The sequence below is a fragment of the Sesamum indicum genome, linkage group LG4, assembly GCF_026168435.1.
Source record: "Sesamum indicum cultivar Baizhima isolate 11 linkage group LG4, ASM2616843v1, whole genome shotgun sequence".
In the NCBI taxonomy this organism is placed as follows: domain Eukaryota; kingdom Viridiplantae; phylum Streptophyta; class Magnoliopsida; order Lamiales; family Pedaliaceae; genus Sesamum; species Sesamum indicum.
This window is the reverse complement of record NC_142660.1, coordinates 12,496,314-12,517,058: the sequence shown is the minus strand read 5'-3', so window position 1 is coordinate 12,517,058 and position 20,745 is coordinate 12,496,314. Positions and strand designations below refer to the sequence as shown.

Sequence of the window (20,745 nt, the reverse complement as noted above, 5' to 3'; positions counted from 1 at the left end):
AAAATTAGTGTAAGATTCTGACTAGATTGCTCTGCTTGCTCGTGTAATCGATCTAGGACCACTTTTCTTTTTTTTTTGAGAGCAGTTTTCGCAACCCCATAAAGAAAGGTATTTAATGAATAAGTTTGAAGAGGGAAAACTTCTTTCATCAGTAATTTAAGTAGTGGGTGCTGGATTCTTTGTCTTCATTTACATACTCAGAGAGCATAAACATCTTTACACATCAGAAAGTGGTGACTTAGATCACATATACCAAATTTAAAAAGTTCACTTGGGGTCAAGGAACAAGAAAGTTCCAACTATGTCAGAACTACACTGTCTGAAATAATAGTTCATCAAAATCCTGAAAAACAGCAACATAGTACATAAGAGTTTTCTAAGCATGACGTGCTTGAAAATGGTTCATATCGACCTTCTTGAGTCCTGGCGTGATACTGAGGAGAACTGAAAAATGAGAAATTTATGAATCGATATGTCAGAGGTAAAGCAACAGAGTTCTGCATAAAAAAAGATCATGATAATAGGTTATCCTCCATTATTAAATTTGATATACATACCTGGTGAAATGATAGTGAGCTAAGATAGGCACTGAATGATCTTGATGAATTCCCAGTTGGCTTGACACGAGAAGTAGCAATTGATGAAGATGCATACAAGGGCAGTGGTGAGCCGAGTAGAGGAGTCTGATAATATGAGGATAAGGATGTTCCTCGAGATGCGGACGATGATGATCTTGTTGAAGGTACAAACCTGACTCTGATTCTGGAAATGAACTGAAGAATTAGTATCATGGCCACTGTTTAAATCAGGAAAAGCTGCTTTGATAATGCCTTAACTCACTTGTCATGGATTTCAACGTGATGGTCAGTCTCATCCAGTATAGCTTCCTGAGAACATAGGACAAGATTATTATATTTGAGCATTCTCAAATTTTACTTTCTAGCTTTGTGATATATATACACAACCAACCGATATACTCACCTGTAGAAGTTCCTCTAATACATCCTCCATTGTTATAATACCGACGACCTCCTCATCTATGAATCTACTTTTAAGAGACTCCAGTTCTTCATTTGAAATGTTTCCATCTCTTCCCTCCCATCTATTCAACTGCTGAGGGCCACGAGGTCGCTTCATAGCACTATCCGGTGAATGAGATAGAAGTTCACCAAGTGAATGAATGTTGCCTGAAAAATAAGTTACCATAAGATAACAGCAAGAAGTAGTTAAACATAAGAGCTCTTTGAATGAGACTAAAACTTACACGCAGCATTGGTTTCTTTATTGCTATTATTACTGGATTTTGGAGATGCTTCCTTTGCATCCTTCTCAGACTTAACAACCACAGCCATGTGGCCATGGCCCTCTTGAAACAGCTTTAGCACGTCATACAGCGGCCAATCTTCATATACCCTGAAGCACATTACTTGTGCATCGTTATTTACTAGTTATGCCTTTATAATTTGGCAAAGATCATATGCAGTACCTGTGTATTCTCCTGATGGTCAAATCTTTGATGGGGGTTTCATCCTCAGGATGGTAAAAGATCAAGTTTTTTACCTAAATCATTCAGGTATTATGCTCGTTCTTGAACAGTACTTAGCTATAAACGCAGCCATGCAAATAGAAATTAACCACAATCCATATATATGTTTCACTTACTAAGATGAGGCCAATGATGTTTGCTGGATTGTCTGAGTAAATTGGTATTCGACTATGACCCTTGCTTGCTATTATCTTCATCGTAGTCCTAGAAAAAATTCTAACATGAGTGTCGGTTAATTCAGAATTAGCACTAAGGTTCGACAAACGTGTACATGTCGAGTTTGGAATTTATATCAAGGGAAAAAGCCTTAGACAGGGGTGTCATAGCATCTCTGGCGATCTTCTCCATCATGCCCAGTGCTCCGCTTATAATCGTTGTCTCATCGTCTGTCAAATCTCCACCTTTTCCTGCCTGAGAAATCATGCTAATCTATGAGAACTGAAACCCAATTCACTACCAACATAGTTGAGAGTAAAATTCAACACAGAGAAGACATCTTGTGAGGATTTCACTAGTTGATGTTTTGATGGTCAAACCTTAACTCCATGCAGGTCCACCAATGCCTTTAACTCAGCCCTTCTGAATATTGCAGAATGGTTCTTGCCTAGAAGCCAATCTAACAACTGCTATTCACAAAGCCCAAAGACAAGTCATAAACTCATAATCTTCTGTTATGATCAAGGCTTAACATTGAGTTTATGTTGCAATGAGTTTTTTGTCTTGAGAACTAGACATAATGAAGTTTGAACTAAACTAGACGGTAAAATTTGAATTGCAATGTCGATGCTGATGGTTACCTTACTGACAGGGTATGCAACGGGGGCCAAAATGAAGAGAAGAAACCGAACAAATAAGGTGAACTTTGCCCCTAAACTCAGACCATGTTTTGAGCACACGGCTTGAGGGATGACCTGAACCATTAATGAAGATTTTGTTGCATTAACATCTTTACGGAAATTTACATTTCATGGTAACGACATCGTACCTCAACGAAAGCCACAACGAAAATGACTGAAACAAGAATAGCAGACCAGAAGGGTAGAATCCTATCCAGGAACAACGGAAGAGCCTAAAACAGAACCCAAATTGCAATAAGTACAAAAAAAGAAGTAAAAATGATCGAAATTTCAATACTGAATTGGACCTGAATCTCTACCTCAGTGGCCAGCGACTTTGCAATCAGCAATGTGCATAAGAGGAAGCATTCATTCCGAACAACAGGCAGAACTTTCGCTGCAGCGACGAATAAGTGGATTTTCACTCGATCAAACAAGAATCAGTAATGAGAAAAAAGAAAAAACCAACTCGCACACAAACCAGCATTCTTCTGGTCTTTCGGCAAGCCTGATTTCACGAGGACTTCAAGATCAACTTTGCTGTGCGACAACAGTCCGAGACTGAGACCGGACGTCAGACCTGCAAACAACACAAGAATTAACGATATGACTACGCCAACCCATAGTTGTGGTTCCCACCACGGCGTGTTCTCTTCTTCCATTGCGCTGTCGTCTGTCTACCGAATAATTAATGTGTGGAGATGAAAGTGTACTGATGATTTAAACCATTTATACGCAGAAGCAAACAACGAGAAAGAACACAGTAAACATTCAGAAAGCAAAGTAGGAGCATGGCCATATGTCTACTGCTGATGATAATGACCAAAAATGTGAAAAGAAATTGTGAGTATATGCCGTTTTCAGATTCTAGATAGATGAATTCTGCTGTTTGGCTTTAAACAGACGACATCAAAGTTAAACATGAAGAGAAATAGACCTTTTCTGTGTCCGAATCTTCGAAGACTCGGTAAGAAGGCGGCAAATAAATGGAAGGGAGTGCAAATGACAATGAGTTCTTTTTCATTATACTGAATAAAGTATACGATATAAATTTTGTACGCGTGTATATTAAATAAAATAAAAAGTATAATAGAATTTGAAACAAAATTAATCTAATAAATGAGAGCGTTGGCCATAATATAATTACATCACTTTCTCTGATATTTGTTATAAATTACATGTAGATTTTTGTTATTTGAAAACAAATCTAGTAGACCTTATGTTTGTTTTTATCTAATAAATAGATCCTTTAATTAATCAAAATTTACATAACTTATTGATATTAGCTACAAAGTTGAATGAAAGTTTATTTACCCAAATTGGCATATTCATCATTTATTGTAAGCCAATCAAATATTTTGTGGTCAAAATATAAATATATATCTTCATATACATTAGCGTGTGGAGATGTATAAAAATAATTTGATAAAAAAATAATTTATTTGATATGTAATAAATCAATAATAAATTATTCAGGAGTAAATATATGTTTTTAATTTTTTGCTAATTTCAACAAATTCAATTAAATTTTAACAAACAAATAAATTTATTTATTAGAAAAAACATATTAAAAATAAATTTTAAATTATATAAAATCCACGTGTATTTACTCTCAATATTGTAATTGACAATATTTTGATTTAAAATTACTGTATATTTCGGAGTATAATAATTTTCTTGCTCAATTTTACAATTTACGATCTGAGGTGTACGGGGCGCTCGACATAATGTACGGTAATCTGGCAATAGTAAAAGTGTACTGGCATTGTTGTAGAGGGAAATTGAAGAATCTAGCGGCGCTTCAAAAATCGAACTCCCGCTCAAGTGTACAAATGAAGTGTAAGCCTGTTGTACGACCACCGCCACCACACGCCGCCGGAAATCTATAACAACATTCGCCGGAAAATAAACAGCCTGCATGGACGACGTGGATCGCTTGTTTCAGTGCTTCAAATGCGGAATCTCTCCTCCGCGTACTCTCTCTCTCTCTCTCTCTCTCTCTCTCTCTCTCCATATGCTTTTCTTTTCATCACAATTTCCGTCACTCATAGATGATGGTTGATTTATGTTGATTCTAGAGGTATACTTCGAAAATTTTCAATTAAAGTTGTTTCGATTGTTCCATTTCTCAGAATCCGCTGTACGAGAGAAAAGAAAAGAAAAACGAAAATTAAAGCAAGAGCGTTCACCACAACTACAGGCATCCACGATTTCTGAAAAGAAGTCTGTAAATTCTAAAACAAATGGCAAACAGTTCTCTCCAGTTGTATTCTATGGTTCTCCACACGGAGTTCCTCCGAAAAGGCCAGCTCGTTTGCTGCGATTGCTGCACGAAATTCGTGTCGATCTCGCTGAACAAAATAAGTTGAGGTATTTTTTTCTTTTTCTCCTTCGGAATTTAAGGTAATTTTTAGCAGTTTTTTTGGCGTTTGTCTTAGGAAGGAGGTCTGGAGTACGTTTCCGAGACAAGATGAAGCAATGAAATTCGCAAAACAGCATGTGAATGATCGTGTTTTCAGTTACCAAGATCATATGAATGGTCAGAGGAGATTTCTTGTTTCTACATATAAGGAATTTTGGCAAAGGCGAGCTTCTTTCTTACATTTTTCTTCTTTTATTTATTTAGCCTTTCAATATCTGAGGATGGAAATGTATGGCTTCTGCTTCTAGCATCTGACTTGTAATTTTTGTTGTTGGATTTAAGTAGGTATAAAGAAATGAATTCTAAATTTCGCCACCATTATGAAGTAATTCAAGAGGTAATTACCCTTGCCTTTTACTATTTATGATGAGACTATAAATAAGATCGATAGACATTTGGTAGTTATTAAAACATGTAAATTGAGAGTCCAGCAGTGAAGCTTTTGGTCATGCTGATGATTGTCCTACTCCTAGGGACGACCATGCCACCTTTACTTTGATTTGGAGTTCAATAAGAAAGGAAACATTGATAGAAATGGAGATGAAATGGTGGATCTCCTGATTGTTGTCATCTTTGATGCTTTCCTTGAGAAGTACTCTATCCTAGGAACTGAAGACTACATTGTAGAACTTGATTCATCAACTGAAGGTAGGAATTTGCTGTAATTCTTACTTGTTTTGTGAAACTTATATCATCAAACACCAAACAGGGTTGAAAAGTTATATTTCCATTCCGACACACATGCACAGGGTGGGAGGTGGAGTTGGAGGTGGGGGTGGGACTGGGAGTGAGAGAGTGAGGGGGAGAGAGAATTGAGAGAGAGAGTAGTAACGCATTAGCTTTTTAATATTTTTCATAATTTATTTGTGCACAGAAAAGTTCTCTCGCCATTTGATCATTCGCTTACCAAAGACTGCATTCAAAGACAACTCACATGCTGGTGCATTTGTTGCCGAGGTATGTTTTGCTAGTAGGGTAGTGGAGTATCCTGGTCACTGAAAATAACTTTAACCAAGCATCTTAGCAGTGTCAACAGCAAGGGCTGAACTCTGAGTCAAATTTGATGCTTGTTAACACTTTAAGGAAAGTTATAGTTCCATATTCCTTTGGTGTATAGACATTTTCCAGCTATATTATCTTATGCCTATTATGGTTATATTTTGCAATTGTTGAAGCTGTCATCAGATCTGAATCTCTCTAATGTTTTAGAAATAATGAATTTTTATAGATCTTCGGCAGTTGATTTTGGATTCCCTGATTTATTGTGGCCAGATATGTGCACGCATTCAGAGTTATAGAGAAAGAGATGAAAGATTTGAAAAACTATTTGTTTCCAAGGGCTCAAGTTCTGCAGATAGTCACTGCCAGCTTTTTGTGGACACTGCTGTCTATTCTAGGAACCGTTGCTTTCGACTACCCTTGTCATCAAAAGCAGGGAAGAGCGCTGTTCTCCTACCTAGTGGGCGTTTTAAATGCAAGGACATGGTGAACAGCATATTTCCGTGATAACTGCAGTTCAACTTGGCATTTTATTTTCCTATCACATTAGGAATTTGTCAAACCAAAATAGGGCATGCCTCTGTTTTAGTTTATCTGTATTAAGTAGCTGGTACATCCAGAGAAAGACACACATAAATAGAGATTGGTTTTGGTTGTCCGCATGCATCATAATTTGATATGTTAGTTCTAGGATAATGGTAAAGGAGTAACTAGGTGTGGGCATTGGATACAGAAGACCGTTACTTATGCCCGATCATGTGTGTATGCGTGGTAGTCGCTCATTACAGATCAACCCATTTTCTAACTTCTACGTCTAACTTGTAGTATACATTATCAAGTGTACTAAGTTTTACCCTGACTCAAAGCATTAGATAGTTATATACTGCTGATCAGGACATATCTTCTGGGGTCAGTGCCTGCACAGTAGATGCTGCACGGATCAATCACCAGAGCTCTAGAGTCTGGAACTATGAAAAAAAATGTCAAAATCTGATCTAATAAATAATTAGTTGGTCTTCAAATTTAGCAAACTAAGTTTTTCCAGTGTATGCTGCAGGATGAAGAAGAAGTATTTATGGCATCCTTGATTTGCAACATGGATGCTGATACTGAGAAACTTCTGATTTGCAAAATGGATTTAGAATGCGTAAAGGCATTGCACTTTGAAACTGAGGTAGTTTAGCCTTTGTGCAGTTCCTTTCTTTTTTTCCCTTTGTTTCCATGAGCTTTCTTTCATTTCTTTTGCTTGCATGTGTGCCTGCACACATGGCTTTTCTTTCAGATAACTATATTGTTCAAAATCTTGAAGTTTGCTTTATCGCAGATTACCAATAATATCCAGAAATATCCTGGTTTTCCTGAAAAGTTTGATCTGAATGCCTGTACAAGTGATGCTTCAACAAATTACTTGATGGGGAAATCACCATACCCAGCTTTGGATGTATTTGTTGAAGCCATTGCCTCTAGCGGAAATGTACCAGGTGATGCCAGAGTCATTAAACTTCTTTTATCAGTCTTGAAGAAGTTAATTTTATTTTTCTGTATTAGTTCTAGTTTTGCCAATATTCTGCCTTCCCCATATCTCTTATATTTCTTAAAATTTTCTTCTCACATTTACTGTTGTGTTTGTTTACAGGAAAAATTCGAAGCTGGTACTGGTTTTCAGAATATGGACTGATGGTTTATAGCATGTCTAGAAATAGATATTGCGAACGAATTGGCAGAGAACATAAAAGCAATCATGGTATTTGTTCCTATAAATGCTATGCGCAATTTCATCCTTATAGGATTCTATATTCTTCTCTTTAGTTAGAGATGGCCAATTGGTTTAGGGCTATTATCTGCAGATATTGTTCGGAATACCTTTCCATGGTTTCAATACCTCCTATGATATGTTTGGTCCTTGGTCCTTTGATTTAAGCGAGTAGTTAATACTTTGTTCTATTTGATTGTTTTCCTTGTCCACCAATATCCAGTAATCCAGCAAAGCATTACATATCACGTATTCTTACGTTGATTATTGAAAATTGTTTTTCAGTAATTTATGTAGTTGATCTGAGAAGGGCTGTTTATTATCAGAAATGTCATGATCCAGACTGCCAAGGTGAAGTATTAATCATATCGAGTCATTTTCCGCAATACCTTTACCTTATTATGATTGACTTTCATTAGGCTGGCGGAATCAGGTTATCGATCTCCACTTCGTCCAGTCCCTGACGATGTTATTCCTGATCCTGCACTTATGTTCAATCTTGATGGAGACAATTACAGCGAGGAGCAGACCAAACCTACAGTTGATGGAAGTTTCACAGACAGTTGCAAGAAAGAGTGGTGGCATGAAGCTATAAAAGTTGCCGAGCAGGTTGAGAAGATACAGAAAGCGCTAGACCTTACTCAGATGGTTAGTCTGACATCTCTACTTGACTTCTAATTCTTCTTTTATCTGCTGGTCGAGTTGCTGATGATATAGTCCGTATGGATTTTCATGGTCTTCTCCCCCTCAAAGTTAGTAAATCACTAACGACCCGTTTTTTTTCCTCTGAAATTATAAAAACCAATCCTTTGAGTTTCTACTATTAAAATAACCTTACAATTACCACCCTTTTGCAATTAAATAAAGAATAATTATATTCTTGTATTCGTGAGATACAAAATTAACATGGCATCAAACTTTCAGATTTTATCACCTGTTCAAATGGGGTGTGGTGGTATGTAAATGTTATAAACTTGAAAATGAACTTGAAGGGATAGTTTGGTGATTTCGAAGTATAGTTTGTAACTATACTAATTTGCAGAAAATATTGTTCAAATTAATCCTAATAATTTAAGTGACATATCAAAGCTTCACAGAAATCTATACAATAGTTTTCAGATCGTGGAGCAGTGCAGTGCACTGCCAACTTACATTTGAGGGGAAGTTGCTCCTCTCTCCTTTTTATCTGTGCCTCCTAATCTAGAACATCCACGTGAAACAGGATGAAACTTGCGAAGAAGATGAAAGTTGGTGGATGGCTGTTGAAAACACTGCACACCAAACTGAATTGGCATTCCTCCAGAAAGTCTAGCAATCAGCTGTGCTATTTCTGTAAGTGATGTCTGAGTTTCCCCATTTTACATTCACGAAATGGTCCAATCACCAGCAGTTTAATTGTGCAATTTAAAAAGCTTTGTTGAGGTGACAGGTTAAATTAATTCCAACAAGTTTTCCAATGAACTTACTGCGCCTTTGATTCTGAGCCAGCATGAGAATGGCGATGAATTTGGATTGATCATGGTTCTAGGATTTGGTTATTGTATTGTGCTTTTCAAATTTTACACGTCTATCGTTCCTGAAACTGAGATTGGCTCAATGCATTAGGCAGCCTTCACACGAGGAAGCTGAGTCGGTTTTTATCTCATCATCTTGATAGGCAGCATGCCAGATACTTAGCTTGCTTTGTAACCAAGTTTACTATAATGTGTACATAAGTGAATGCAATAATTACTTGAGAAATGAACTGGTTCCTGCAGTATCCTGCGATACTTAACAAGCTAGGCTATTTGCTTGATCAAATTTGATGGGAATACAACAGAAAGCAGTAAAAATACTTTTGACGGAAGTCCTGAAATTTTGGTGTTGATTAGCACCAGTTTGAGACACCAAAGAGAAAGAAAAGAAGACAAAATAAGGTAATAGAAGTGGGGAGAAACGAATTTTCTTGATTATGAACTTGTAGATAAAAGGAATAAATAAGCAGGTTTGGGAGATTTTTCTACATGCTATGTACAACTTCTTGACAACATGCACAACACAGAAAAACATAAACAAACTCAAATTTTGCACCTAAGACTCGGTCTGTTGAGCTTCTTTCTTGTGTTGATATTTTTGTGTTCTGGGAAACAGCAAGTCGTTTAGTTGCCTCTCAGCACTATACTCCGATGATGCCTGCAAAGATGCATATATGAGAGATGAGAGAAATATATAAACCACTAAAAAAACAAAGTGTAACATCATCAGAGCTGTCTGGAACTCACTAGCAACTAATACTGAATTGCTACAGTAAAGTCAAGTCAAAATGATTTTTTGCATCATCGTGCCAGGTATAGGCATCTAGGACCACACAACTCATCTTTAAGTTGAATGCCTGCCATAGGGGGGGTATCCAAGGCACAAGCATACCAGAACATTAAGGTAGTTATAACATGAAAAAAATGCAAACATACCTGTTTCTTAAATGCAAAACGCAATGTCTGAACTTGTGTTCCTGAGCAAACTCTCAAGTCAAAACCAAGGCTGTCAACTCCTATAAGAGCACATTCCTATCAAAATTTCATTTGAAATGTGTTAGCATAATAACTAAACACTCATTAAAATTCTACTATATCCATAATATATATTGCACGAGTGGATATAACCCAGTCCTTCAAGAAACAAAATAAATTCATATACCATCAGCAGTCATAATGAATTAATCTCAAACGATTATGAAGCACATTTTGGCGGGAAAAGAGAATTTATCCAGAAGCTAGATGGAGAGAAATGATACTCTAGTTCCTTCCACTTTCTATACACCAAGTTCTTGCTCAGAACAAGTGGTAACCTTACTTTTGAGTCCATTACCAAGTTTACAAGAATGTGACTATTACTTAAGGATTACTAAGATGAATATTAGTTAACATTTACCATGTAACACCAAAGTCCAGAATGTTACCTCCACTTGAATGCCCTTGCATCTCCAGCACAGGGATTTCAGAGCTTGAGCGGTCTTTTCTCCACCAGCTTTGAGACGGGATATAATTTTTGCAGATGAATGTGCTATTGCATCTGGCTGAGCCTTTCTAAAATCTTCTAATTCAACATAACTCTGCAGCAATAACACAAAATCAAATATTTCACTTTCCAATCTAGTAGCAAGCAAAATGACCCATCTTATTTCAGTCGATGGAACACACTTCAAGCATTTGTCTCTTTATTCTTGATTTGACACAAACATATATTTATATTGAAAAAAAGGTTGAAACAGTGGTCAACATTCAGAGGCACAAGAAGCAAAGGAAAAGAGAGTCAACTTTTATGGTGCTCTCAAGTTATATCCTGAAAACTTAAAATCTTGAGGAAGTAAGCCAAAGTAACTGTAAAGCACCGAGAAATGATATAAACTGAAAATAAACAAATTAAAGGTTCACCTGATGCCCATGAGATGAAACTAACTGAATTTTAATCATCTCTAGCTTGTAAAAAGCAAATCCATTTCCTAGAGTTTCATTCTTCTCAAATTCTTCTGCCAAACTTGGGCGATCTTGTGCTGATTCTTTTTCATGTCTGTGGCCATTAATCTGTACAACGCCTTCTTGCAATTGTTCATCGGCAATATGAGTTGTTCCTCCATCACTAGATTCAGCGCTAGATGTATGCTTTTGGAGGCCAGAGTGTTCTTCAATGAATGCGGGCCTTAAAAGGCCTTGAATAGCAAGGCCGGCAGACGGCTGTTCCATACAATCTACAGGATCATCTGATACAACCTATATAAATAAATAGGCACAGGAAAAAGAAAAACAATAGAATAAGTTAAACTCAAAAATCTAAAAGCAGCATAGTGGTCTGAGTCTATAATTGGATAGATCACTTTTTTAACTAGTCTACCATGATTAGCATAAAAAGCTGATAGAGAGAGTCACCTCTGCTAGTTTTTTGGCGAAATACATGGGATGAGAAGACCGCATGGTTTCCAATTTAGCCCAGTCTCCCAGTGATCCATCACTTTCCTCATCCTCATCCTGCTCATCAAGAATGCCAACCCAATCCTGCATATGAAAATGATAAAGGTTTAGAAACCAGCTGAGATACAATCCTGAAGCTTAAGGTCCAAGAACAGAATCCCCACTTTTTCATAATCATCATCATCTTCACCATCATCATCATCATCTTCATCGTCTTCATCCTCATCTTCATCAAAATCACTATCGTCATCGTTCAACTCGTTTATGCCAAAACCAAGTTCTGAAAGTGCCTCCATCTCACTAAGCATTTCTGTAGTATCCAGTCCAATAATGACTTGCTGCAAATTGTTTAAATCAAGTAAGCCTTCGGAAACAATTGTTTAAGTCAGATGATCTTTAATAATACCATATTCTTTTTTTTTTCTTTTAATAATACCATATTCAAAACATGCTAAGTGAGGATATATAAAATGAATGCAAGAAATTCTTAGTGTCTCGGCATTACTTAACTTGATTCCTTTCTCCTTTGCTACTCCATACAAATATAGAGTTCGTGCAGTTCACCATTTTTTTTCTTTAAAATATATATCCGATCATGAATGATTGGAAAAACTTAGCATAACCAAGTTGGCGAAAACAATTGTGTACATGTTACATTGAATGCAGTAAGGTTCAGGAACTGTCTTATAGCAGCACCCAGGTACAAAGAAACCACAAAAGAGGACTAGCTGGGTATTTCAAGAAAATCATTCCATTTTTTTTTCTAGAAATAATATCTCAGGGTTAATCTTACCACAACGGTTTCTTCACTAGTAAGCGTTTGCAGGATGTCTTCATCATTCTTAACTTGAAAGTAGATATCTGACCATAAGTAAACAGAACTTCATAATGCCAATACTTCCTTCTGACTAGTTAATGAAATGACTGTATGTAAAAGAAAACTCAAGAAAATGTATCTTACTTCCATGTTCATCGGTCGCATAAGGTAAATCTGGCCAGAAAATGTTCTCATGAACGTCCTCACTCACCACACCAGTAAACATAAGTGTTGCTTTGCTATTAACCTAAAACCAAAACCTTTACACAAAATTAGCATTCCACTTACAGAGTTTCAACAGAAAAAGCAACCAAGTCTAGTGTTAGATAGCTTTAACTTCTAAAAAACCTCAAGCTTTTGGATGAGGTGGTTTAAAATGGTATTATACAAGACAAGTGGCTAGTATTGGCAGTTTAGTTTAAGTTACAGCCACTTAATCGGGAAAAGGAAATCAAAATTTGGCCCCAAATAAATCAAAATTTGGCCCCAAATAATGCCGCTTGCAAGTGAAGAGGCGATTCCAGAAAGTAATTAGTTAATATCTCTTCTCTCTAAACTTCAACCACAAGCTTATCTTGAAAATCAAATTCTACTTGGCAATTATACCTCAATTATTGTTCTAGTAGTCTCAGCGGGCGTGAGTATCGCTTCCCCGTTCAACAAATCCGACTCAGCAATTTCTTCAGACGGGTGATACCTCTGCGGCTTTGCATTCTGCTTGACCGGACCTGAACTCGAACCGGACTGCTCATTTGCAGTCGCTCTAATTCCATTTGCACTCTTCACCCTACCGGCACACCTCCTATACGTATTCCTATTAACCAAACAAATCAATCACAACAAGTCCAGTTATTTGTTGCATAAATGGCATTTCCTCCAATGCAAATTACCAAACCTAAATTTTCAGCTTTCACATAAAACTAGAGTGACATCGATTGAAATAAAAGCAATACCTCGGAACGAAGAAGGCGGCGGAGTGAGAGAGGAAGCGAGTGGAGGAGCAGAAGTTAGCGGCGGCGAATCCGGCGGCGGAGTGAGCTTCAATCATCAGCATTTTCTTACTCAGCTGAGATCGGCGAGCAACTGAATGAATAAATCGAAGCTGTGGTGTTTCAGCTCATAATTTGGAGAGTAGAATGGGAATAGAATATGGCATCTTTCTCTGGGGAACGTGTGGTTCTATTTTATCCGTTGGGTCTTGGGTGGGAATTCGTACCTTCCCCCTCAGCTTTTCTACATATATTTTCCTAGTACTGGATTCTGGAAAATCGCTACTAGGCAGTAGCGTTTTACTTGTGCACACGTTTAGTGAACTCGTCTTCAGATCTTTAACCTTTTATATACTATTTTTATCAAAACTGAATTTTGAGTTTGTAGTGTGACCGGACCAACACTATTTTGTCATGGCAAAATTATCACGAGAGAAGAGATCAACAAAGTTAGTAAAAAGTTAAATAATTTAATGGATAAATTATAACTAGTTTTATCAAAATTTGATATAATTATAAATATTCTTTTTTTTGAGAAATAATAATAATCCATGATTTAATAACTGTCCGATATTTAGTCAATGTCACATGTCCCTATTTTGTTTTTATTTATTTTTTATAATGAACTAATCATAAATTATGAATTATAATCTTATTTAATTTTTAAAAAGTTTTAAAATTCTTTTATCCTGAGTGGACAATTTCTTTACAATTTTTTCATCCACTAATTTTTTTTTACAATTTATTATTTTAAACAAAAAAAAAATACAATAAGAGCAAAACTGACGACTATATAATTTCACCAAATATCAAAATTATTGATAACTTTTCAAGTAATAAAAAAATATTCATAATTAAACTAAACAGAATAATTTGCTCTAGTCTATACATTACCCTCAACATTTAAAAATTTAAAGTGGATTTCTTTTCAAGTTTTCCATATTATTTTCGTATGCACATAATCTGATCATCTTCAAAACAAAAATTTCTTGCAGGAACATCACCTAGCGTCTGAGAGAAAACAGAACGAATACAGAAACTCTCTTCCTAGTCTTTGTAAAAAATTAAACAAAACTGTCGAAATTCTGCATGTGCGACATCGATGTTTAAATAAGGTTCCCTTTTGTAGCTAAGAAAAGAAACTAGCAAATGCTGATACTGTAACAGTTAATTTCACTCCTCATCTGAACCTGAACTTGAACTAGCCTGCCTGCCCTTTCCACCAACTTTGCCGTTGGCAACGCCTTTCTTCTTCACATTTGGTTTATCGTCTTCGTCCTCACTATACTCACTCTCAATATCCTCTTCATCCTCTTCTTCGACTTCCTCTTCCTCCTCAATGCCATCGTCTGGAACATCGTTCGCCTGACCACCTCGTGTCCCCGCACGTGTCCGTTTCAGAACTTTCAGCTTTAAAGTCGATTTTTGGTCGCAGCCAATCCACGAGTCACAGAGCAAATAGCTAGTCAAGTTGTAGTTACCTTCTGCCATAGCCAAGAATTTGCCCATTGCAAGTCTTGATCCCCTCTTCACTTTCTCGACTGCTTCTTTAATAGCAGCCGTTGTTTCCTTTGGGCTGGCTCCAAGAACCTCCATCCTGTCCCCAATTGCCGTTGAAGCTGCACTTACAGCAGCAACTTCATCCATAAAACTGATCTTATGAGAGAACCACACAGTATTTGAATTGGAGTCTGCAAGCAGAAACCAGAAATTTTCTTCCTTGTGGAACGGATAACGGGGAGCATGGGGAAGGGCGCCAGTCAGACCATTTGGACGCTTTAGGGTTACCCAGGCTTGAACTGTGACAACATCGCCTTCTTGTATGCCTTCCTCTCCTTCTGTTTCACAAGTAACGTCCACTGCTAGAGAAGGTATTAGTTCCATTACCTTCTCGACGTCTTGTACTTCAGGCGGAGACAACTCGGCTACTTGAGAAAGAAGCTCAGCACGCTCTTGAATGGACATATCCTGGAACTCCTGAAACGTGCGAACCTTCTGCAGAAAATGCAAAGGCAAGTCAAGATGTTACACTTAAGAAGATTATAAATCCTCTAATTACAGGGTCAACACTGGGCCTAGCACGAGCTATTCATAATATAGTCAGAACTGAAACAATGATGATTTGTCAAATTCCACTATCAAAGCTTTCAGCAGGAACAGAACATGGAATTTTACCAACTACTTTAGAGATAAGAACTTCTGGGACACATTTCCATTTCCAAGTATATCAAAAGGTTGAAAAGTAAACAATACTCTCTTCAATTAAAAACCAAGACTCAGAATATTGTTTCTAGAACCACTAAGCCTACGTTACATGAAATAGAACCTATAATTATTACTGGCAATGATATGTCGCATGACATTCCTCTGTAATTATAAAAATGATCTGGGACATGGTCTTTTGTACAGATTTTTTTCTCTAGATCTGCTCTATCATTTTTGCATTAGTGGAATTTAATGTTCAAAATAAAACTGAAGAGTGAGTAACCAAGACATCCTAATTGCTTACCTTTCTAGATATTTTTTTGATTATGTCATCATTAAAATGTGGAAGCTGTAAGAAAGGAGCAATCCCCTCGGCCTTCCTAGCACTAAGAGGAACAGCCTGCATGCATCATTGTCAATGATAGAAAGATCAATTATCTGAACACTGGAAAGCTTTGTTTTAATCAGAATGCTGATTAATAGCTCAATTCTCAATGATTGAAATTTAATATATTGCAGACAGTCTTTCTTTTAATACCTGAACAATACATTGGGAAAGTTCAACAACCCCAACTGCAGGCCTAAGCCAGCCATGCCCCTTAGAAGTGCGTGGAATGATTGCCATCTGTGCAATGAAAAATTTATAACAGTTAGACATGGATGACCACATTTAGGGCAAAAGGTCAGATAACAGTAAGACTAATTAGTAAAAACAATGAAATAATGAATTAAGGTATTAATAAAACATCAATTTCTTAGAAAAAACAGCCAAGATGGTTCTTGACAACTGCTGAAGACTGCATTATTATAGATGCTTCATCAGAGATCATAAAAGCTGGTTGCCAAATAGTTCTGCACCTAAAAATTAGTTGCCAATATAGCAACAGAAATCTAGCATTTTGGTAAGAGAGTTCTGGGGAAATATGCTCAAAGTTGCACACCCAGTTCATGCACATGGCTTTCTGCACTCTAATTAACACACTCCACTTCATAAAAATGGATTCTCATTAGAAATCACTTATTTTTTGAGAGATTTCATAATTGTTGGAGGCAAGTTGTAGCTTCCAGAATACTTTGCTTTAAGCAAATTTTCTGCCATATTGCAACTGCACCTAGTTGCATACTAAGTACATACCGCAAAATCTGACATCATAAAAAGTTGCATACCACACAAGTTTTTCCTGCATAAGAATCTTATGCTTTCTGGCAATAAATATTTACTTCGAACACTGCAATCTGCTTAGCTAGGTTCGCTATCAGACTATTTTACTCTTTCCTTTTGAAGAATTAGGGCTTGCCAATCATAAGGCAGTTAAAGACAGCTCCTGAGAAATTCACCAGATGGCAATCATAATGCAGTTAAGATTTGCTTCTTTGATTGGTATTATCAATTATTGCTTTTGGTTTAAAATCCTGCCAGATAGCAAAAACTTAGCAGTTCGCAATTTGATGCAGGGAAAACCTTTTAAAACCATGAACCACCATGTCAGAACTGCAAATGGGGGGGCCTTCATAGTAATGTTGAGACTATTTACAGAAATAAAAACATGAAGGGAAAATGCTTATTCACTATTAGAAAGGAATGACCTTTATTAGCTCTTCCAGAAGACGAGGCGCAAACTCTAGCACACGCTTGCAATCACGTCCCAAATCTGGGGGCAAATCCGTAGTTTCGCGAGTCAAGTGTGCTTGAATTAAAAGTTCCGTCTGAGAATACATAACGAAAATAATAGTCAAAACAAATAACTGATTCAAATTCAACAGCCAAACTAAAATTTTCCACCTAAAAGGTTCACTTTTACCTTAACAAGTGCCGGATGCTGCTTCCAAAACTTTGCTTGTTCCTTTCTTATATTTTTAAGGTCTAAATTCAACTCGCTTCTAACTGTCATAAAGAGTTTATGGAGGGGTTCATCGTCGGATCTTCGAACTGGAATCTCCAAGAATTCAGCAGCCCTAACAAAGACCTCCATGACTTTGCTGCAAGTTACAATCATCACATCACTGGAGTAAGGTTTCAATTACAGACATCTAGTTTACAAGGTAACAAAGTAAAATTAATCATGAAGAAACATATTTTGTTTCATTAAACGGAACAAAGATTGATTTATTTCTCAGAGGGCAAAGTTTAAGTAATATCAACAGTGCCCATCTATCTCGATGCATAGTGCTAACATGCGATTAACTTCACCTGCAGGTGCAGTTACTGCATTAGAGCATGACATAGTCAAAATGAACATTCAACAAGGTGATAATGTTTTGTATCTTTACTATGAAAAGATAATATCCATCTTCACCAGGGTTTATTAGTATGGGATAAAATAATTAAATTCATCAACTATCCAAAAGTATGTCTTGGACAGAAATAAAATATTTCAATTCAAGATGTTTGAATTTAAATTTACAATTGTACTCTGAACCATGCTTTAACTAATTACTATGACTTGCATAAGAGAAACGAAAGAAATACCGACAGAGAAGATAGGTACCTAGGGGCCAAGGAAGGTTTCATCAAGTGAAAATAGGCAGCTAGCGTGTCATTCTTGACATAATTTCCAGTATATTTTGAAGATCTTGACAAATATACAACAGCCACCACCAGTGGCAATAGTATGCAAACTCCAACTATCCACATTAATAATATCCCACTAGATGCACCATCAATATTAAGAAGAAATTGAGGAAGAGCAATTCCCATTTGAAATCCCTGCATCATAATATCAGTGTTAGATTCTAGTTATAGCTTCAACTATCCACATTATTTTTTTTTTTCAGATGAGAGAAGGAAGCTTTTCTTCCAAAGGTATATTACCTGCCTACCATCAGGATGGCCATATTTTTCAAAATTCTCCCTGGAAATTGGATCTGTCAGAGCTTGGTAAGCTTTGGCTATGAACTCCACAAAGTACTTGTGAGCAGCTGAAATTCGAAAATTTGTCATTATAGACAGTGCAGGTAAAAGACAAGGTTTCTAGTCCTTTGCCATTGCAAGTTAAAGAACAGCGAGAACCAACAAAATCAGAAGAACCTGGATCAGGATTCTTATCAGGATGGTACTGGATGGAGAGTCTCCTGTATGCCTTCTTAATTGCAGAATCTGATGCTCCAGGCTCTAATCCAAGAATATTGAATGGCTCAAAGACTTGAATCTGAGTTGACATAGAAGTTGTTACTCTCAATGAAAATGCAAAATGCAATTATTGAACAACACAGGCATACAATCTGAAATGAAAGCACAAGAGTTGTTTCAATATAAGCATAATGATTATCATAGAGTACCTCACGACTCATGTTCTTAATGTAATAAACAAGAAACCCCATGATGACCCATAGCAGCACCAGTGTAAAGTTACCACATGTTGTGACATTTGCAATCTGAAAGAACAAAGTTGATATTAAAAAATATACTATTAGGTACAAGATCAGAAGTTAAAATTCGTCTACTGGTCAATAATATGCCACGGACCCGATTAAAAATTGACTTGCGATATTTCCCTGATCGAGTGCAGTCAGAACATCCACAGTGGATTCTCTTCGTTTTCTTTGAGGCAGCACGGAATAACTTCAGTATCGTATAAGGAACCAAAGGCAAGGCGATCATAGACAAAATGAAAATCGGAAACAATGCATTGGTTTCTTCTGGATCAGCCATGAGAATGCTATATGCTGTCTATCAAATGTATACCTGCAAACAAATTAAAGAACAAAGATAAACTGAATTGATATGGCAAGAAAAAGAGGCCCTTGATCACAGCATTTGCTTCACAGATCTAAAAGAAACATCAATACACATCCTGCAACAATCTCCAAAGAGAGAGAGAGCAGAGATTAACAAGCACAATAACAACTTAACTAGAGAAACATCAGATGAAGATCTAATTATATTACTCTATTCTTCAAAAGAATCCAGCGACCCCCCAAGAGCAACCGAGGAAATTCAACCAATTCTATAAGTTCGGCAATAATCCACGCAGAAAAAAAAAGGAATATGGAACTCAAAGGGGAAAAAAAAATACAATTCGAATTTCGAACAGAGAAACCTCAAATTCAGAAATATAATTGTATCACAAAGCCTAAATGAATGAAAACCCATAAAACAAATCGAGAAAAAAATAACTTCGACATACTGGATTTTTAGCTTCAGGCCAACAAATCAAACGGAAAACGACAATGATGCACTACAACTGCCCCAATAACTTTGTCTCAAACCCATCATAACCCTCCGTTAAACCCACAGATGAAGAGCCCTTTCAAGTTAAAATCAAAATCTCGAACAAAATAAAAAACCCATACGAAAAAACACAAACAACATTGGACATAACATCACTCATTCAAAAACATCAATTCATGTGAACGGCGATTTCACATGGTAATTACCTAGAATTATAAATGAAATCAAAAGATCTGATCCTTTCAGGCAGCAGCAAACATAAACCCGATATCAGTGGATAGCGCGAAGATTTTAAGAGGACTGAGCGCCCCAATGAGGTTCTCCTCGCAGTTGTTCAATTCTCCTGTACTTCTTTTCATTCATGGGAGCTTGCAATTTTTGGAGTAGTCATTCGTCAGTGTGTGAAATCGTGTAACGGAATTGTCGTTACGGATTGTCCCAATTTAGCCTTGATTTTCTTGTCAAGACATAGTTGACCTCTACAGATTGCTTCCTATTTATTGCAAAATCTCATGAGCATATATATAATCATCAATAATGTTTTACCTTAATGGATAAGTTTGAATTTTCACGAATAAATTTGAAATTAAGAGTTCAAGTGGTATCGAATGTGTGATTATTTATCTCAATTTATATAAGTATTTATCTCATTTAGGTCAGGAATTCATGTTCTATCGAATTTATGGTTATTTATCACACTTTATGTAAATACTAATATCACTTACATCAAAAGTTTAAGTCATACAAAAGGTATGATTATGTGTCTTAGTACATGTAATATTCGTCTCATTTAGGTCAAAAGTTCAAGTCCAACCAAATATACAGTTATTTCTCTAAATTTATGTAATTGTTTATCTCACTTTATTAATCTTTGTTAATTATCTTAAAATCTTGATTAAATTTAGATATTATTCAATACATCGAAATAAATTATTGTAATATTTATCTACACAACAATTTGTAATAGTATAAAATTATAAATTGACTTTTGGAAACGAAACTAGACGAGCAAAAATTTATTCAACGATGAAAGTTTATGAGGTTGAATTTCACTTTTATA

At 36.4% G+C, this 20,745-nt stretch overlaps 4 protein-coding genes across 9 annotated transcripts; 1 reads left to right on the top strand and 3 right to left on the bottom strand.

The window, feature by feature from the left end:
• Positions 1-215: 215 nt before the first annotated feature.
• LOC105160692 (DUF21 domain-containing protein At2g14520-like) lies at positions 216-3,313 on the bottom strand. 3 transcript variants are annotated; one of them, XM_088880162.1, is made up of 13 exons: positions 2,864-3,313; positions 2,703-2,779; positions 2,532-2,615; positions 2,344-2,457; positions 2,083-2,172; positions 1,818-1,957; positions 1,663-1,750; positions 1,487-1,560; positions 1,265-1,413; positions 982-1,187; positions 841-887; positions 558-762; positions 216-444 (listed from the first exon to the last, which is right to left on the bottom strand). In XM_088880162.1, the coding sequence occupies exons 1-13, from the start codon at positions 3,042-3,044 to the stop codon at positions 403-405; spliced, it is 1,497 nt and encodes a 498-aa protein (XP_088736288.1). In that variant the 5' UTR covers positions 3,045-3,313; the 3' UTR covers positions 216-402. The 3 variants fall into 3 exon arrangements, with proteins under 3 accessions (XP_088736288.1, XP_088736286.1, XP_088736287.1); XM_088880160.1 differs by having other exon boundaries at positions 216-762; XM_088880161.1 differs by having other exon boundaries at positions 216-762; positions 2,083-2,169.
• An 809-nt stretch (positions 3,314-4,122) lies between these two features.
• Positions 4,123-9,296, top strand: LOC105160427 (DNA primase). Of its 4 annotated transcripts, none has more exons than XR_002286995.2 (13): positions 4,123-4,355; positions 4,515-4,752; positions 4,800-4,967; positions 5,090-5,141; positions 5,278-5,452; positions 5,679-5,761; positions 6,077-6,289; positions 6,861-6,977; positions 7,128-7,284; positions 7,440-7,547; positions 7,842-7,907; positions 7,976-8,204; positions 8,779-9,296. XR_002286995.2 is itself a non-coding variant. In XM_020693518.2 (13 exons), the coding sequence occupies exons 1-13, from the start codon at positions 4,301-4,303 to the stop codon at positions 8,866-8,868; spliced, it is 1,737 nt and encodes a 578-aa protein (XP_020549177.1). In that variant the 5' UTR covers positions 4,126-4,300; the 3' UTR covers positions 8,869-9,296. The 4 variants fall into 4 exon arrangements, 3 of the variants coding, with proteins under 3 accessions (XP_088736285.1, XP_020549177.1, XP_011076097.1); XM_020693518.2 differs by having other exon boundaries at positions 4,126-4,355; positions 7,990-8,204; XM_011077795.3 differs by having other exon boundaries at positions 4,127-4,355; positions 4,821-4,967; positions 7,990-8,204.
• A 186-nt stretch (positions 9,297-9,482) lies between these two features.
• LOC105160426 (uncharacterized protein At3g49140) lies at positions 9,483-13,538 on the bottom strand. Its single transcript, XM_011077794.3, has 10 exons — positions 13,274-13,538; positions 12,927-13,134; positions 12,465-12,567; positions 12,297-12,364; positions 11,668-11,841; positions 11,462-11,587; positions 10,970-11,305; positions 10,495-10,647; positions 10,007-10,102; positions 9,483-9,728 (listed from the first exon to the last, which is right to left on the bottom strand). Exons 1-10 carry the CDS (start codon positions 13,372-13,374, stop codon positions 9,627-9,629), a joined length of 1,467 nt encoding a protein of 488 aa, XP_011076096.1. The 5' UTR covers positions 13,375-13,538; the 3' UTR covers positions 9,483-9,626.
• Positions 13,539-14,273: 735 nt separating this feature from the next.
• On the bottom strand, positions 14,274-20,173 carry LOC105160425 (dnaJ protein ERDJ2A). The gene is made up of 11 exons (XM_011077791.3): positions 19,892-20,173; positions 18,981-19,199; positions 18,794-18,889; positions 18,543-18,663; positions 18,327-18,433; positions 18,004-18,221; positions 17,317-17,494; positions 17,102-17,221; positions 16,053-16,139; positions 15,819-15,914; positions 14,274-15,304 (listed from the first exon to the last, which is right to left on the bottom strand). Exons 2-11 carry the CDS (start codon positions 19,164-19,166, stop codon positions 14,483-14,485), a joined length of 2,031 nt encoding a protein of 676 aa, XP_011076093.1. The 5' UTR covers positions 19,167-19,199; positions 19,892-20,173; the 3' UTR covers positions 14,274-14,482.
• Positions 20,174-20,745: the final 572 nt, after the last annotated feature.

What these genes read in the sequence shown, in the direction of transcription:
- LOC105160692 (XM_088880160.1), bottom strand. Translation starts at nt 3,044, where the DNA reads ATGGAAGAAGAGAACACGCCGTGGTGGGAACCACAACTATGGGTTGGC. An exon ending in ACCATCAGGAGAATACACAG is followed by an intron (nt 1,414 to 1,486) that starts GTACTGCATATG and finishes AATGTGCTTCAG; the next exon opens with GGTATATGAAGATTGGCCGC. An exon ending in TAAAGAAACCAATGCTGCGT is followed by an intron (nt 1,188 to 1,264) that starts GTAAGTTTTAGT and finishes CTTATTTTTCAG; the next exon opens with GCAACATTCATTCACTTGGT.
- LOC105160427 (XM_020693518.2), top strand. Translation starts at nt 4,301, where the DNA reads ATGGACGACGTGGATCGCTTGTTTCAGTGCTTCAAATGCGGAATCTCT. An exon ending in ACTTGATTCATCAACTGAAG is followed by an intron (nt 5,453 to 5,678) that starts GTAGGAATTTGC and finishes ATTTGTGCACAG; the next exon opens with AAAAGTTCTCTCGCCATTTG. An exon ending in CATTGCACTTTGAAACTGAG is followed by an intron (nt 6,978 to 7,127) that starts GTAGTTTAGCCT and finishes GCTTTATCGCAG; the next exon opens with ATTACCAATAATATCCAGAA.
- LOC105160426 (XM_011077794.3), bottom strand. Translation starts at nt 13,374, where the DNA reads ATGCTGATGATTGAAGCTCACTCCGCCGCCGGATTCGCCGCCGCTAAC. An exon ending in CTAGTGAAGAAACCGTTGTG is followed by an intron (nt 11,842 to 12,296) that starts GTAAGATTAACC and finishes AACAATTTGCAG; the next exon opens with CAAGTCATTATTGGACTGGA. An exon ending in GCAAGGGCATTCAAGTGGAG is followed by an intron (nt 10,103 to 10,494) that starts GTAACATTCTGG and finishes AAATTTTGATAG; the next exon opens with GAATGTGCTCTTATAGGAGT.
- LOC105160425 (XM_011077791.3), bottom strand. Translation starts at nt 19,166, where the DNA reads ATGGCTGATCCAGAAGAAACCAATGCATTGTTTCCGATTTTCATTTTG. An exon ending in TTTCCCAATGTATTGTTCAG is followed by an intron (nt 15,915 to 16,052) that starts GTATTAAAAGAA and finishes TGATGCATGCAG; the next exon opens with GCTGTTCCTCTTAGTGCTAG. An exon ending in TCAAAAAAATATCTAGAAAG is followed by an intron (nt 15,305 to 15,818) that starts GTAAGCAATTAG and finishes CATTTTCTGCAG; the next exon opens with AAGGTTCGCACGTTTCAGGA.